Raw genomic sequence first — 16,320 nt, 5'->3', positions numbered from 1 at the left:
TCTCCTTTATTCTCTTGTTCCTTTTGGAGTGTGGTGTATGTACCTCAGTGGGGCCTTCTGCTGTCCTTCTCCTGCTGGTTCCTGGTTACTCCATTTTCTAGAACTGGCTCTCTAGGCTTCTCCAGTCCCATTGCAGCCGTGCCCTCCCTGCATCCTCCTCGCACTCGTTCTGTGGTAGCGTCTGGGGCCAATCACGGAGCCCCTCAACATGCTTTTTGCCTCCCTTGTTTTTCTGAGTCCTGATGTTCTGGACCTATTGGGGGTTCACATTCAGAAACCAATAGAAGTTAAAACCAGCATTTAAAAGAGAGTTGCAGAGAAAAAATTGCAGGCCTGTGGCTTAGGCTGAGAAATTGAAGGCATATGTGAAAACTGAAGAATATTGAGGTATAGCTGCAGTGGTTTCACGCATAAGGATCCATTTACGGACGCAGAGACCTGTCATGCTTGGTAACAAGTGGGGAGATGATTAGGGTTATTAATAATAGTAATATGGACAATAATGACTTTAGCGGCTCCCGTATACAAAAGAGTTACAGGTTCCAGGTCCCGTTCTGGTGCTTTATATGTGGTATTTCACTTGAGCCTCATGCCAGCCCGATGTGATTGACATTACTTTTATCTGACATAGACAAAATTGAGGCCCGTAAGGGTTTATAACTCACCTAAAGTCATACAGCTAGGAAGGGGTGGCACTGAGATTTGAGCCCAGGTAATTTGGTGGGGGGATGGGCACAATGGGTGAACAAGAGAGGGAGACACAGGCTTCCAGTTACGGAATGAGTAAGTCACGGGGATGAAAGGTACAGAACGTATCAGTGTATTAGTAGCATTGGATGGTGACAGATGGCGTCTACACTTGAGGTGAGCACAGCAGAACATACAGAGTTGTTGAATTACTGTGTTGTATACCCGACACTCGTGTAACGTTGTGTGTCAACTATACTTCAATTAAAAAAAGAATAGTAAAAGAGAAAATAAACCCAAGTACTTTGGCTCCAGAGAGGGAACCTTGACCAGCACACCATCCATCTCTCTGCCTTGGCCAGATTTGATACATCGCCAGCTTTCTACCCTATAATTCAATTCCAGATTTCTGTTTTCTGTTTGCCTAATAGGATCTGCGCCTTTTAGAAGTAAGACAAACTACACTGCGGTTATAACGAGGAAATAATAATGCTCACTTCTTACAGTATGTGAGGATTCTGAATATCATGAAGCCGCCCATCCTACCCCCAAAGAAACCAGGCAAGAAAGCACAGGAAGGGAGACAGCTCTAAATTCGAACATTAAGATCACACAGATGAGTTTATTAGGGGCGTGAGGGAGAATTTGCTTCTCTGGAAGGTAACATAAATCATCCAGAAAATCCAGTACAAAGCACTTCCAGGGACTCAGCAAAACAGGCTGGAGGGTCCACTGTCTATTGATATTTCGGATATCAATGATCTCAACCAGGATGCTGGCTGGCTGGGGGCCTCTGAAACTCATTTCCAGATTTGCCAGAGCAAGGATTCTCAGCTTGAGAGTACCCACATGGGGGGAGAGGTGTGACTCCGGAGGGTGTATGACCTGCTGATGGAGTAGCGACAGAAAAATGTTGAGAACCCACTTGCTCCAGAGAGGTAAACACTTTAGAAGCTGGCGTGACTGTGTTACTAGAGATTCTTGAAGAGCAGGTATTCAGGGACTAAAATATCGAACGTGAAGGCAGCATGAGGTTTTGCTTTCTTCTGCCAATTTGGACTGGTGACAACTAGTAAAAAGAGATTTAATATACATGAAGGAACATGACCCATCTGATCCCACACTGTAAATACTTTTGCAGGTTTTCCCCATTCCTGGGTGTTATAGGTTTATTTGGGGAAAAGAAGTGGCCTTACTCATAATTGTAGCTAAAGGATGCTTAGTGAGGAATTAAACTGACACCTTAATAAAGGTAGAGAAGGGATCATGCATTTTGGGCTAAAATCAAATGAGTCTAGCTGGAAATAAAAGATTCTGGAATGGACCTGCCCAATAGAAACATAATGTGAGCCATGGATGTGATTGAAAGTTTTCTAATAAAAATTTTAAATTGAAAAATTAGAATACGTAAGTTTCATTAGTAATTAATAGGTAAATTAATTTTAATACATTTTATTTAACTCAGTATATTCCAAATGTCATTTCAACATGTAGTTAATAACAAATTTTATCAAGATATTTTACGCTCTTTTTTTTCATATGAAGTCTTTGAAGTTATGTGTGGTTTATACTGAAAGCACGTCTCCATTCACACTAACCACATCTCCAGTGCTCAGGCGTGACGCGTGAAAGGAGGAAAGAAACACGGGAGAGGGAGGGGGGAGGAAATGTTAGCGAAAACCCAAAGATGTCTTATGAGCACATAGATGCCTCCCACACCCTCTTTGGCAATCTCAAAGGCCACACTTCCTGGTGGTCCATTTCCATAAATTCTCACTGACAAGTCAGGAAAATCCTTTCTCCTGCCTGGTTAAAATCTATCCTTCCCTTTTTGTGCCAGCTGTTGTTGATAGATGACATTTTTCTGGATGTAGATAAAAAATCCCCCCCCCCATTTCTTCTCTATCTTATTCTGGAGAACCTCCCTTGGCCATTTGCTTTCACTTAACCCTTCTACGTAATCCACACTCCAGCTCTTCTCCTCCTCCATCAGAATCTGTGAGAAGACCGCTGAGGGACACACAGGCATGCAGAGACCCCAGACACTCTTCGGGACTCCATATTTATAGTGGGAATCAAAATACCTCTTAAAATTGGGCTCCTCAGGCATCATAGACCCCCGTCTCTTCCACGGGCAAAAAATAAACCAGAGAGTGCTGATGACAATTTTGCATGCAAATTGGTTAGCGGAGCCCGGGGCTGCTCAACTTGTGTGTATGATTTCCTATTTCCATGCACCAATTTGGGAGTTTGCACATGAACGCTGTAATTGTTCATGCAAAGCTGAAAATGCAGGTGTGGAAGCCTTTTTTAGAGTGAGGCCCTTTTTAGTGTCTGGCCCTGTTCTCATTTGACTTGAGTTTTTGTTGAATCTTTTGCAATGTCATATACGTAAGAGTATTATTTATTATAATGCATTTCTAATATGTGGAACTTTCTGTAAGCCTTGTGAATGTTTTTGCGACTATGCCACTGACTATATGGTATGTCTCTACTACAGCGAGGAAAAGGAGGGTCCACCAAGGTGATTTTGCTGATGTGTCTGGGTGTAGTTCCTTTGAACCGACAAGTGGATTTCCTTTGTGGGTAGAAGTTGTACTAAGTCCCCAGATGGTGGAATTTATTCTTGTCATAAGATCTTGAAACTATTCTTGCACATGGTGAATTTTTGTGCTTTCCAGAAGTTTCCGTAGTACGTTATTTTATCATTTTATATATTTTTATATTATTATATTCACAAATTTAAAAAAATTCTCCTAAGTAAAAACTTTATTGATATACCCATGTGAAACTCTAGTATAGAGTTAAGACCCTTGTGATAATAACTCAAAGTAAAAAGAAACAGAAGTATTCTCTTGTGGCCTCAGTTAATGCCAGATTGAAGTGTGCACATGTGTTTGGGGCACCATACTTTTGGGGAAATTTCTTTTTTTTTCCATTTTATGTTGTTTGGGGTTAAGATTCCCAGTCACCTCTTGTATATAACCACAGTCTTTGTCTTGTCATTATTTGGCCATCTCCGCAAAGTGACATTTTTACATACTTCCTTTGCTTTCATTGTCGTATCAACATTTGATTTTTCCTCCAGGTCAGAGGTAGGGATCCAACTCATTTTCAAAATTGCTACTTAATAGTCTGCAGTATGGATGAGCCATGGCGGACTCATGGCCATTCTGCTATTGATGGATTTCATCGTGTGCAGGTAGGGAAGGAATGAAAATGGCGCTTGGCTGTTTCAGACCTGAAAAATGCGCCATGTCCCTTCTGGTTTTGAAAGGGCTGATTGCCTGCCTGGCTCTAACAGGGCTGCCGCACATGGGGGGGTGGGGAGGACATGTGTACAACATGAGGGGCCTCGTGGTCTCCAGGGTCAGAATGCGTTGCTGGCTCAGTATACTACCGATTTCAGGTGCTTCTTTGGTTCCTTTAGCTTCTTTGCTTTCAACACACCTGAATGAGAAGGTCTCGGGGAATCGCGCTTCTTAGTTGATTCCCCACAGCTCCTTGTAAAGCTGCATTATTTTTCTGATATGCCTTCTCTGAGAACCTGGCCACAGTGACATTATTTTTTCAGTCCTGATTCCTTTTATACGAAGTCTTCAGACTTTATCATAGAAATCCATATAGGGTCCCATTTACATTCTAAACAGTTTCATTTCCATATTGTTTGTACATATTCATTAGTGGCTGGTCTTGAATGCAATCAGTTTATTGTACGCTCAGAATCAAAGAGAACTACCTGGAGTGTCAGCTATCATGATATCATGCTCAATTAGGAAAATGGCATAAAATATTGACGACTAGCTTCCCTTCTGACTCATGCTAAGCTCTCTGAGTTTGGTATGGACCAGTTTGAATAGAAATTCTGAAGACTTGGTGATCCTTTGCATCTTCTCTTCACTATAAAAAGTATTTTTAAGTGTGTGAAATATTTTATTAATACTCTGAGTTCAGTTTCTAGCCAGTTGCTTTTAATATTTGAATACCCCACTGTGAAATCTAAGCAGCGTGAGGCCTGGTGTTGCTGGAAGAGCTTTCTTGATGAATCTTCGCCTGTGTCTTCTCTGACAAAATGGACCAGTGAGATGAGCAGTAATGCCATCTTTTGGGTTTGATGAATGGGTAGAGTCAATGGGAATCATTCAACACTGTCCTTACAACTTCTAGACACTGAATTTTTTACAGTGTGATGTTGTGTGTGTGTAATTCAGCAACTGCGTGTGACCCTTTGAAATGACAAACAAACTAGTAACAACTTGACTCCCCCCCCACCCTTCGCTTCACACACACACACACACACACACACACACACACACCTGTTGTCACAGCCCTCCAAGAGTCTGATGCTTCACAGTCATTCATGGCCTGGTGGCATGCATCTGAAGAACTCATTTGATAAGGCATCTGTTGCTTTGCCAATTACTCCATGATTGACCTATAGAATCCTAGGTTTATATAAGCTTAAAGTAGTGCTTTCAGTCGTACTGAGATTTTCCCCTTGAGTTTATCCATGATTTAGATAAGGTGTTGAGAACTGTGTTTTATGCAAGCTGATTGGTGGTTGCCGAAGGCCACAGGGAGAGGAGAATGGGGAGTGCCTTGCTTAACGGGAATGGGGTTTCCTTTGGGCTGAGGAAAATGTTTCAGAAATACAGAGAGGCGATGGTCGTATGACATTATGAATGTACTAAATGCCACTGAATTGTTCACTTTAAAATGGTTGATATTAAGTTATGTGAATTTCAGTTCAATTAAAAAAAATAAAAAAGAATAAGTCATGTTTTAATGGTGTGATCTCCTGAGCCTGGATAGGCTCTTTTTTTTTTTTTTAAGTTTCAAAACATGAATTTATTTGATAAGACAGTGACAGAAATCTGAATTTGGAAAGCCTCAAAATGAAAGTTTTAACTTATTCCACAGATTTAGAAATGACACAGACAGAAGACATTGGGCTGCAAACATTATTTAAAAAATTGAATTCCTATTCCTTACCTATACAACAAAAACCCCACATTGGAAAATGATTGATTTTAGTGTTTCGCTAAATTGGCTCTACTGCAGAGCCCAGGCAGACTGATGGTATAGAAATAGCAGCCTTCAAGGAACTTTAAAAAGAGAGAGAGAGAGAGAGAGATTTGGTTGAGCAGTGTCATTATCAGCTTTACCTGTGAGGGAAATTACCCGAGGGAGATGGTGTCGTTCTCTCATGTTTCGCTCCCTGGTATTGACAGATCCATTAGCAGATGTAATTAGAAAAGCAGAGTCGGACTTTGAATAATTAGGTTAAAGTCACAAATGATGGCTGAGCCAAATAATAGAAGCCGTGGCAGTTCAGCCTGCCGTTGCCTGCTGTAGAGTGGAGGGCAATGGGCGGGCGCTGTACGCCATGGTTCCCTCCTTGTCTCGGAACCTGGCGCTTTCCCAGTAAGAAAGTTAGAGGGGAGCAAAGCCGTCACTCTGGCTCTTCTGCAGATGTCTGCAGGGCTTCGTTTCCAGGGAATAAGTGAGGCTGAAGAATGTTTTTGCTGAACAAAACATAGTCATAGCAAAAACAAAATCTCCTTCATCCCAGGAGTGTTAAGAAATGTGTGGTTTTGTGGATGAGGTTTCTTTCCCCCTGTTTGCATTCCTTTTTTTTCTTTTAACCCCTGGAATAATGGTTTATTTATATGGAGTTATTTTCTGAAAGGAAAACAAAATGCTTATTCCAAAAAATCTTTAGACTCTTATGCCACCCAAAATACCTTTCCAGCGGTACTTTTTTTTTTTAATGTTTTTTTATTATATTATGTTAGTCACCATACAGTACATCCCCAGTTTCCGATGTAAAGTTCGATGATTCATTAGTTGCGTATAACACCCAGTGTACCATGCAATACGTGTCCTCCTTACTACCCATCACCGGTCTATCCCATTCCCCCACCCCCCTCCCCTCTGAGGCCCTCAGTTTGTTTCTCATAGTCCATAGTCTCTCATGTTTCATTCCCCCTTCTGATTACCCCCCCTTTCTTTATCCCTTTCTTCTCCTACCGATCTTCCTAGTTTTTATGTTCCATAGATGAGAGAAATCATATGATAGTTGTCTTTCTCTGCTTGACTTATTTCACTTAGCATTATCTCCTCCAGTGCCGTCCATGTTGCAGCAAATGTTGAGAACTCGTTCTTTCTGATGGCTGAGTAATATTCCATTGTATATATGGACCACAACTTCTTAATCCAGTCATCTGTTGAAGGGCATCTCGGTTCCTTCCACAATTTAGCTATTGTGGACAATGCTGCTATGAACATTGGGGTGCATATGGCCCTTCTCTTCACTACGTCTGTATCTGCTAACAGACACATGAAAAAATGTTCAAAATCATTAGCCATCAGGGAAACTCAAATCAAAACCATACTGAGATACCACCTTACGCCAGTTAGAATGGCAAAAATAGACAAGGCAAGAAACAACAATTGTTGGAGAGGATGTGGAGAAAGGGGATCCCTCCTACATTGTTGGTGGGAATGCAAGTTGGTACAGCCACTCTGGAAAACAGTGTGGAGGTCCCTTAAAAAGTTAAAAATTGAGCTACCCTATGACCCAGCCATTGCACTACTGGGTGTTTACCCCAAAGCGGTACTTTCTATATTTTGATTTTTTTTAGAAATCGAAAGCCTGTTATTGGTAATTGAATGAGGAAAAAACTATTTCCAAGGGATTCAAAATGTTGTTATATGGGTCTAAACTTTTTGTTCATCTCTACATCAGCATAGAAGAGAGAAGAATTAGGAAATAGGGGGCTGCATCAAATATGTACAGGTGTATCCTTGAAGGCTGATGGGAATTGTGATGATGTGGGAATGAACAGAATCACAAGCTCTTTGGTCCATGACCGAGGCTCACACCGTGCCTTGACAGTGCTTAGACTGGGGACACGAAGACGTAGGGGGCATCCATCTCCCTACATTTATCAAATGCAAATGCCCCATCCAAACTCTGCAACGTACCAAGTCTTGGCTTTGGGCCATATGGACTTCAAAATCAAATGAGAATTACTTGCCAAATCTAAAGATTAGGAGAGTTTCTATGAGGACCAAGATTTCTGAATTTCGGAACGCAAGAATTAGAAGTTCTGGCACCATTGGGCCCATGTTCCTGTTGGCAGTAGCCAGGCTGGAAGGACACGATGCTGCCCCCTTGGCGAGATGGGCCGTCAAATTCATTAGCTGTGTGTCTCATTTACTTTATTCATCCGGCCCCTGGCGGCCCCAGTTCCTGGCCTTGTGATCTGCCCCAGACCCTCTACCAGGTCATGAGATAAGGGCCAGTCCCTGCCCAGGCTGCTGGGAGAGGTCAGCGGGAGAACTGGGCTCTGCACAGCAGTGGGTCCAAGTCTCTGTGTGGGATAAAGACATGGCTCCTGGAGTGGGAGCACAAGGGACATCCAGCCTGGTCCCTGGGCTTGAAGACAGATCCCTATAGATAAAGACTTGGGAACTTGATGGATTGCAAAGTGGAGAGAGAGGAAAGTGTGATCTTCAGACGGACACTGGGCCCTAACAGTGGCATTGCCTCAGACTAGAGTAACGTTTGCCAAGACAGCATCATCATCTGTGTCCCCCATCTTCAGAATATGAAGATTTATAATTAGAAATAGTAACATGATGAGGTGGCTATGTGGTTCAGTCCTGACGTGGAGTCCTAATAAAAGCCCAGGAAGTCAAAGTAACTTCAGATAACTCACATTGATATCCTTGGTAGCTCTCCGCTAGGAAGAGAGGAGCCCATCGTCCCTAGGGATGCTTCTTAAAATACCCCTTTTCTCTCCCACGGCTGTGCAGGCCTCTCTTCCCTAGAATGCCCCTAGAAAGCTTCCCACACTCCCAGGGACAGTCAGAGCAGGCAGAGCCCTTTCTAGTGCCTGGGATGGGCAGAAGGCTGGGGCCTCACAAACAAGAGTGATTTTTATTCTGCCAGAGTGGCAACAGACTCTCTTCTTGCCATCTTTCCAGCCCCCCACACCTGTGGTTTGTCCCTATTCCCATTTTGGCTCTAGTTTAGGGGAACTCTCTGAGTTCACTTTGCAAGCATTTATTATATTATCTGATATCATGTTTTTAGCTAGAAACTGAATGTTACTCTTCAAATTGAATAATGAAATCATTGCATTTTAAAGTCGGAAGCTCTTTTCAGAATTGCTGATCCAGGGTCTTCATTTATAAACAGTGGACCCAAGAGATGGGGTGGGAGTCATATGACTTGCCCAAGGTTACATAATTTGTAAATGAAGTCAGGCAAATCTTACAAAACAAAAATAGTAGAGAGGTTATCCTGGTGGGTGGGGTGAGAAATAGACCAAGAGGCTACAATTGGTATGTCCATCCAAACAGATAAGTCATTCCTTCCTTCATTTTTCCAGTAATAATACTGGAGGATTGGTCAGTTTATAAGAACTAGGGTTTTTCTGAAGGTGAAGGTTCAAACAGAAACAAGAAATTAAGGCCCTTAATCATATTTACAACAAGAGCCTGTTTTTTTTTATTGCAACAAGATTGTTGAGATTCATTTTTATTTGTTTTTTAACCATGAAGCTAAACTTAACTTTGCCCGCATGCATACCAAAAATTAAAGCCATAAAATTGCTGAGTTTTGACAAGAGATACATCTTTAGACTTTAAGATAAAAATTTTAAAGGTATGATGTTTTATTCAGGAAGCATTTAACTATAAAGTGGTTAATTGACTCATGTTTTTAGTGCACTGATTTGTAAGCCTGGAAGTTACAGGGCTCTGGGTAGAAATGGGGACCGATTTAGTGGCCCAGCACCGTAGCGTCATCACCAGCCTCAGCCGACCAGTATCCCTGACCAACTGCCCACCCACCACCGCCACCACCACTGACCGTGATAGATCAGAGCTTCCTCGAGTGCACACGCATCATCCCATTCGACTCTCACAGCTGCCGTATGATGTTAGTATGTCCATTTTAAACAAGGAAACCTGGTGTTCGCATGCCCAGGATTAAGGCCAGTGAGGAATGTAGCTAGAATCCCAAATCTTCCCAAACACACCGACTGCTTTTATTTTTTTTTAATACAGCGTGATGCATCAGGGGGCACAAATCTATAAATGATTAGCATCCCAGTAAAGGCTGATTTTATTACAGCAGTAAGAGTTTTGAAATACTTGAAACATTTACAAAACACTGCACTGTGGGGACTGGCTGAGTGGGTGGTCTCATATTGGTTGACTCACAGATGCTCTTCATACACACTTTCATCAAAGAGGAGGGCAGCTTAGTGCGGCTTCGTATTTTTAGGTTTGATCGACGTCGTGAAATTACCCTCCAAAAAGGGCTTACCCACCTACCCAAAGTCTGTTCAGTTTTGCAAACGAAACAGCCAGCATCAGTGCCACACACAGGGATGCTTGCACGGTTCAGCCACTTTGTAATCTCTTGACAGCAGAGGAAACCTGCCCCTGTTCCCTTGTCACAACCTACGCACAGACCCGCTCCTGTCATTTGCAGGGCCCAGGCACGAGGGTGCAAGAGATATTGGGCCTGAGCCAGCCCTAGGGTTCGGCAGGTGAGGCAACATTTTTAAAAGAGGAGATCAATAAAGTGCTGTGCTGAGCCATATTGGAGCTTTGGGAAACAGGAGAAATCAGTGAGACTGATCCCGTCTGTATTAAAAGTTTTGATATTTTATTCATTATGCACTTTGCATGAATTTTCACTTTTTAACATACTGCATTACCTTGTTATTTATCTTGCTTACTCAGTTTTTGGTGCCCCTTAAATTTTGCTTCTGTGGCAATGTCTCCCTACAGGGTGTTGCACCCTAGTCTCCATCCTGCCTGGGACCTGGGGGTATGCAGGTGGGGGGCATCATCCACTCTTGCTGCAGATGGGAGAAGATGGCCGTGCAGGTCCCCATAGAGAGCCTGGAGCTGAAGGGCTGGGAATTCCAGGCTCTTGGCTGTGTGAGGTTGCGCTCTGGATGACGGGCGGGTGCCTGTCCTTAGGTCCCCAGTTTCCTCACCCAGGAGGGGAGCAGAGAGGAGAGTGGCTGGAGGAGGACCAGAGGAACCCTCTGGAGAGTAGTTCTCAGCCTGAGTCCCCAGGAGGGCTTGTGAAGGTGTCGATCACTCAGATTCTGATTCAGCAGGTCTGAGGTGGGGCCCCAGAGCCTCCATTTCTAGTGAATTTCTCCAGCTGCTGCTGCTGGTGGACCAAAGAGCACACTTGGAGGACCTCTGCTCTAAAGCAGGGGTCCAGGGTAGGGGTCCCCTTGCCTGGGTCTGAGGAGGTACTTGGCAGGTTTCTGTGCACGGGAATTCAGAGGGGCTCCGCATTCTTTCCCAGATTTGTCCTTGGATTTTTTTTGTCTAGCAGCATATCCAGAATGTACCCTTCAAAGGAAAAGACTGCATACTTTCTTGCTTTCCTGGCCAATCTTCTATTTGTCACTGTTGTTAATGGAGATTTCTGCAAGATGCCGGACACTGCTTTAGAGTGAATCATTGCTATAGATTTTTTTTCCTGTAAATTTCTTGCATGATGTATGGAAATGAGAGCTACAGTAGCTGGCGTTAAGCAGTATTCTTAAGTAGCCCTAGATTTTGTTGTTTAAGTTTGTGTTTTACTTTTTATTTATTTTTAAGATTTTATTTATTTGAGAGAGAGAGTGCATGCACGCGCACATGAGTCAGCAGGGAAAGGAGCAGAGGGAGAGGGACAAGGCGACTCTGTTGAGCTGGCTCCACTCAGGGCTTCATCTCAGGAGCCAGAGATCATGACCTGAGCCGAAATCAAGAGTCGGATGCTTAACCGACTGAGCCACCCAGGTGTCTTGAGTTTGCGTTTTAAAATAACACATTATTTTTTAAAATACATAAGACACTTTTAAATAATGTTTTTACATATAAATAAGAAACTTAAAATGTCTCATAAATCCTCCACCCAGTGACCCCTGTGGATGGTACTAGTACTGCAAGCGCAAAATAAAAACCACCTTTCCATCCTTCTCTCTGTACTCCAGCCCTCTCCAATAGTCAAGTATTCGTGATTTCTTTCAGAAAAAATTTTATTCTCAAAGAGATTATCTTTCTAATTATTTTTTATACAAGACTATCATAAACACTGTTAGAAACCTTGCCTCTTAACTTAGTGATTTATCTTGGATACATTTCCCTCAGTGCATAACAGATTTATCTTATCTTATTTATCTTATTCTTGTTAAATGGCCCATAGAATTCATCACTGGGGTATCCCAGTGTTTGGCCAGCCAGCTCTCTAACTATTTAGTTCCAGGTTTTTGCTATATGAACAGCCCTGTAGTATCGTTGTCCATACATCTTGAAAAACATCTGTGATTCCAGCCATAGGCATGATACCCAGTGGTGGGGTTGTTGGACAGAGGGTATGTGTATTTTTAGGTTTGAAGGCAAACACCATATTACCCTCCAGAGAAGTTCACCCTATCGGCCGTGAAGAGCATGCCTGTTTCCCCAACATTCTTGCCCGCAATGAGTAGCATTGAAGTAAAATTTTTAAAAAATCTATTATTCTAATAGCAGTAAAAATAAATAGGAATAAAATTGATAAGTGTACAATATCTATGTGAAGAAAACTTTAATATGTGCCTGAAGGACCCCAAAGAAGTCTGAAATAAACAAAAGTCATGCCTTGTTCTTGGACAGGAACTTGCGGTATATTGAAAATATCCATTCTCCCTCTGTTAAGCTATAATTTGATTCAATAATATTAATAAGATTATTTTTTGGAAGGAGGGTTTGATGAACTGGTTTTAAAGATCATTTGGGGGAAAAAATAAGACTAGACAGGAAGATTCAGAAACTAAACAGGAAGATAGGAAGTTTCAGGAAATAGCCTGACCAGAAATTAAAACATAACATTAAAATTGTTAAAACAGACTAAGGGATCACAATCATAAACTTAAATATATTCAGGAATATAATCTATTATAAAGGTGGCATCTCAAATTAATGAGGGAAAGGGGGTGGAATGTCGAATTCATATTGCATAAATTCCAAATTGGATCAAAGACTCATAACCAAAAAATGAAATATATAATAACAGAGAATTGTTTTGTAATCCCAGATCTCTCTGCTATGACACAACACTCAGAAGTCCTTGAAAACAAGATTGAGAAATTCAGCTTCAAAATTCTTCATGACAAAACCTACCTTATGCAAAGTCAAAAGACAATAAATTGGGGAAAGATATTGCAATTGGTACGACAAATAAGAACTAAATTTCCAAATTTATAAAGAGGTTTTACAAACCAATAGAAAAAAGGACCAATAACCCAATAGAAAACTAGCCAAGATTATGAACAGTTAATAGAAAAGATGACACAGATAATATTTAAACATGAAATGTTCAATGAGAAAAAATACAAGTTACGTAGTAAGAGATATACAAATTACCACCGTAGGGATCAGTTTTTACTATGAGATTAGCCAGGGCATGGAAAAAGGAATACCGTTACACATCACTGGTGGGAGGTAAATCCATGCTACTCTGTGGAAAAAATCTGGCCATATCTGAAAAAATTACAATACTTTTATCTTTGGCCCAGCAAATTCCTAGGTATGGAATTCCTAGGTATGACGTAGTACACATGCACACATGTGAAATTATGTCGGAGTGATATTTTTCACTAGCATTACTTATAAAAGCCAAAGTTTGAATAACCTGTGGTACCTTGTACAGTAGAACACTTCGTGTCTGTCAGGAGAATGAGAAAAAGCTCTGTGTGCTGCTATTGAATGGTTTCTAAGAAAAGGATACTGTCAATTCATGAAAATTAGCAAAAAGCCAGATGTGTAACACTGCGCGACCATTTGTATGAAAAGGAAGGGAGATACGTAGACTTTTTTACTTGTATATGAATTCAGCAGTTGTTAACCTGTATACAAAAAGTGAATAATACTGATTGCCTCTGGGGAAAAAGTCTGAAGGGGGATAGAGCTGGGATGTATAATTTTAACTATGTGTTTGCTTGTACCTTTTGATTTTTGAATCTTGTCTATCCTTCTCAAAACATTGTTTTAAATACAAATCTTAAAATAATTCAGTAGGTGAAAAATATGTGTTTTGCATACTTCTAAGAAATGTGGACTTAATTTGAGTGTTTTTTCAGATATTGATTAGCTTTTTATGTTTTTTAGGCAACTGCTTCTTTGTATATTTTGTCTTTCTCTCCCTTCCCTTTCCCTTCCAATTCCCCTCCCCTTCCCTTCCCTTCCCCTCCCCTCCCCTCCCTTCCCGGCCTTCCCCATCCTTCCCTTTTCCCTTCCTTTCTCTCTCTCTCTTTCCGTGGTTTCTTTGCAAATTAAGGAAATTACCCCTTTTCTTAAGTGTCACAGAAATTTTGTTCCAGATTGTCTTCTGACTTTGTCAGCGCTGCTTTTTGCCACCTGGGAATTTTGTATTTGCATATGCGGTTGTCATTTTTTCCTCATCCTTCTTCTTTTCTTTCTTTTTTTATTTTTGAGGGGGTGGAAATGACTTTTCCAGTGTGATCTCTGAGAAGATTAACTCTAGGTTTAAAATATCCAATTAGCAATACTTTTGGATGAGTTGGAAAATAATCTGCTGTCTTTTTAAGTTCTCTTTGACAATAGTAGTTAAGACAGGAGTAAACTCATTCTTAGTAAGAGGTGACCTGGAGGTCTGCAAGGGCAAGGGGAGAGGGACTTGGCTGGGGGAAGGCGGGCCCTTTTGTTGCGTCCCTCATAAGCCTCTCCTCTCTCCACCTCCAGCGGAGCTCCCGAGGTGCTCGGCGGTGAGGCTGGCCTCCCTGCACGACTTGCCCACCCAGCTCCTGGAGCTGTACCAGCAGGGCTTCTCACTAGTGGCTCTGCACCCCTTCGTGCAGCCGACCCATGAGCGGGAGAAGACACCCCTTGAGCACATCTTCAGGGCCATCCTGATCAAGAAAACTGACAGGTAAGCCCTCTGAGGTGAACTGTTAGCTTCACATGACGAGGTGGCTGATGTGTGTTGAATGGAGAAGGGGAAGTGAGAAGACTGGGGGTAGAGAATATATTTGAAATTTTCATGATGTCTGCAGGGCCTCTGCCCTCTGACAGGTAAGGCAAAGTGATAGACAACCAGAGAGAAGTTGCATAGTGTCCTGCGAACTGTCCACACCCGACTGCATGAGTAGGGAGTTCCATATTATATCCTGACCCTCCTTTAATTTACTGGATGACACTCAACTAGAAAGACGCCTCTTCCGAAGAACTGTACGCCCAGAATGATGCAGCTGGTGAGAGTCTCATACTGTTAATCTGAAATGCATGGCTGCAAAACACACTGTTTTTTTGAAGGCTATATACAAACTTATTATCTTCCTCCAAGCTCCAGAAATACTTGGATATTTTAAACTTACCGTATGTTCTGTCAGTCACTTGGGAGGAGAAACAAAACCCACTTGAATCAAGTGCTGTGGTTGGTTTGTCTTTATTTTAATTTTCAAGGCTTTGAGGGTGTTTTCAGTATGGCTGGTCCAGTTGAATGCTTATTCTTATATTTTTATTGGGTCTCATTAGGAAGAGAGAGGTGGAGGTTGGCTTCTCAAAAGGAGCAGTGATAATTTTAAGTGATTTAAAAAAAGCAACGAAGGTGGGATAGTAAGCACGATATGTTTTTGTGCTTTATTTTGAAATAAAGTCTGGCAAAAGAAATCAGATCGGTCCTTCGGCCAACCATGATAGGAAGAATGACAACATGCGCTGTAATTTAAAGAGAGAGAGGGCAGAGTGACTGCTTCTCTTTCTCTCTTTTCAAAAGTTACTTTGCCTGATAGACATCTGGTTAGTGAGCTCACCAGAGACAGCTGTGAGGTGGAGGGCTGGGTGACTAAGACAAGCTCCTCCTTCCTGGCCAGTAGCCGCCTTTTCTTCATGGCTGATCAGGCTCTTAGTTGGAGTCAACCTGTGTTGGAATTTGAAGTGAAAGATGGCAGACACCTTTGCTGACATCCGGAATAACCATGGTTTTTGTAGAGTGAAACTTTTCTCAAGTCTATCTTTTTTGACTATTCTTTCCTTCTGTGGATTTGCTATTTCCAGGTCAATCACCAGAGGAAATTACCGCGGAGCCACAGTGGTTTTAGGTTCCACCAACACACAGGGTGTGCGCGATTATCATAGGTCATTCGTATGGAGTGCTCACCATATGCCGGGCTTTATAGGTCTCATTTCTTTCTCAAAAGTGGCCTTTGAAAGAGGTACTCTTTTTATTTCCATTTTAAAGGTAAGGAAGCCGAGGCCTCGATGTTGACTTGTCTGTCAAGGTCGCACAAATGGCAGCAAGCAGAGCTCTGATTGGTCCCTGGCAGGCTGACTCCCATCTGAACCCTGATGTGAAGTACCTGCCGTATTCCTACCCCCCCATGATTCTTGTGGACAACCCCTTTATGAGAAAAGCAGGGAAGATATCTTTGGTTTTTAGATGAGGTGGTAATTTCATTATTCCACTTTCCTCCATATTACCACTCTATGATCTCAAGTAAGTCAGAATTTCAGAAACAAAACAAAAGAAAACCAACTTGCCATGTACCTTCCAGGTTACACAAGGTGTTCGCTGGGCATCAGTGATTTGGCTTCTTTCATCATTCC

At 42.0% G+C, this 16,320-nt stretch overlaps 1 protein-coding gene across 1 annotated transcript in view; it reads left to right on the top strand.

The window, feature by feature from the left end:
- The window catches only part of RFTN1 (raftlin, lipid raft linker 1), a 190,853-nt gene that overhangs the window by 62,122 nt on the left and 112,411 nt on the right, over positions 1–16,320 (top strand). Inside the window, exon 3 of the mRNA XM_026496954.4 lies at positions 14,458–14,644. Coding sequence (XP_026352739.2) covers positions 14,458–14,644 — 187 coding nt within the window. The remainder of the gene's footprint in view (positions 1–14,457; positions 14,645–16,320) is intronic.

The sequence above is a fragment of the Ursus arctos genome, unplaced genomic scaffold (genome assembly GCF_023065955.2).
Source record: "Ursus arctos isolate Adak ecotype North America unplaced genomic scaffold, UrsArc2.0 scaffold_20, whole genome shotgun sequence".
In the NCBI taxonomy this organism is placed as follows: domain Eukaryota; kingdom Metazoa; phylum Chordata; class Mammalia; order Carnivora; family Ursidae; genus Ursus; species Ursus arctos.
The sequence above is the reverse complement of the archived record's forward strand: the minus strand, read 5'-3'. Positions and strand labels throughout refer to the sequence as shown.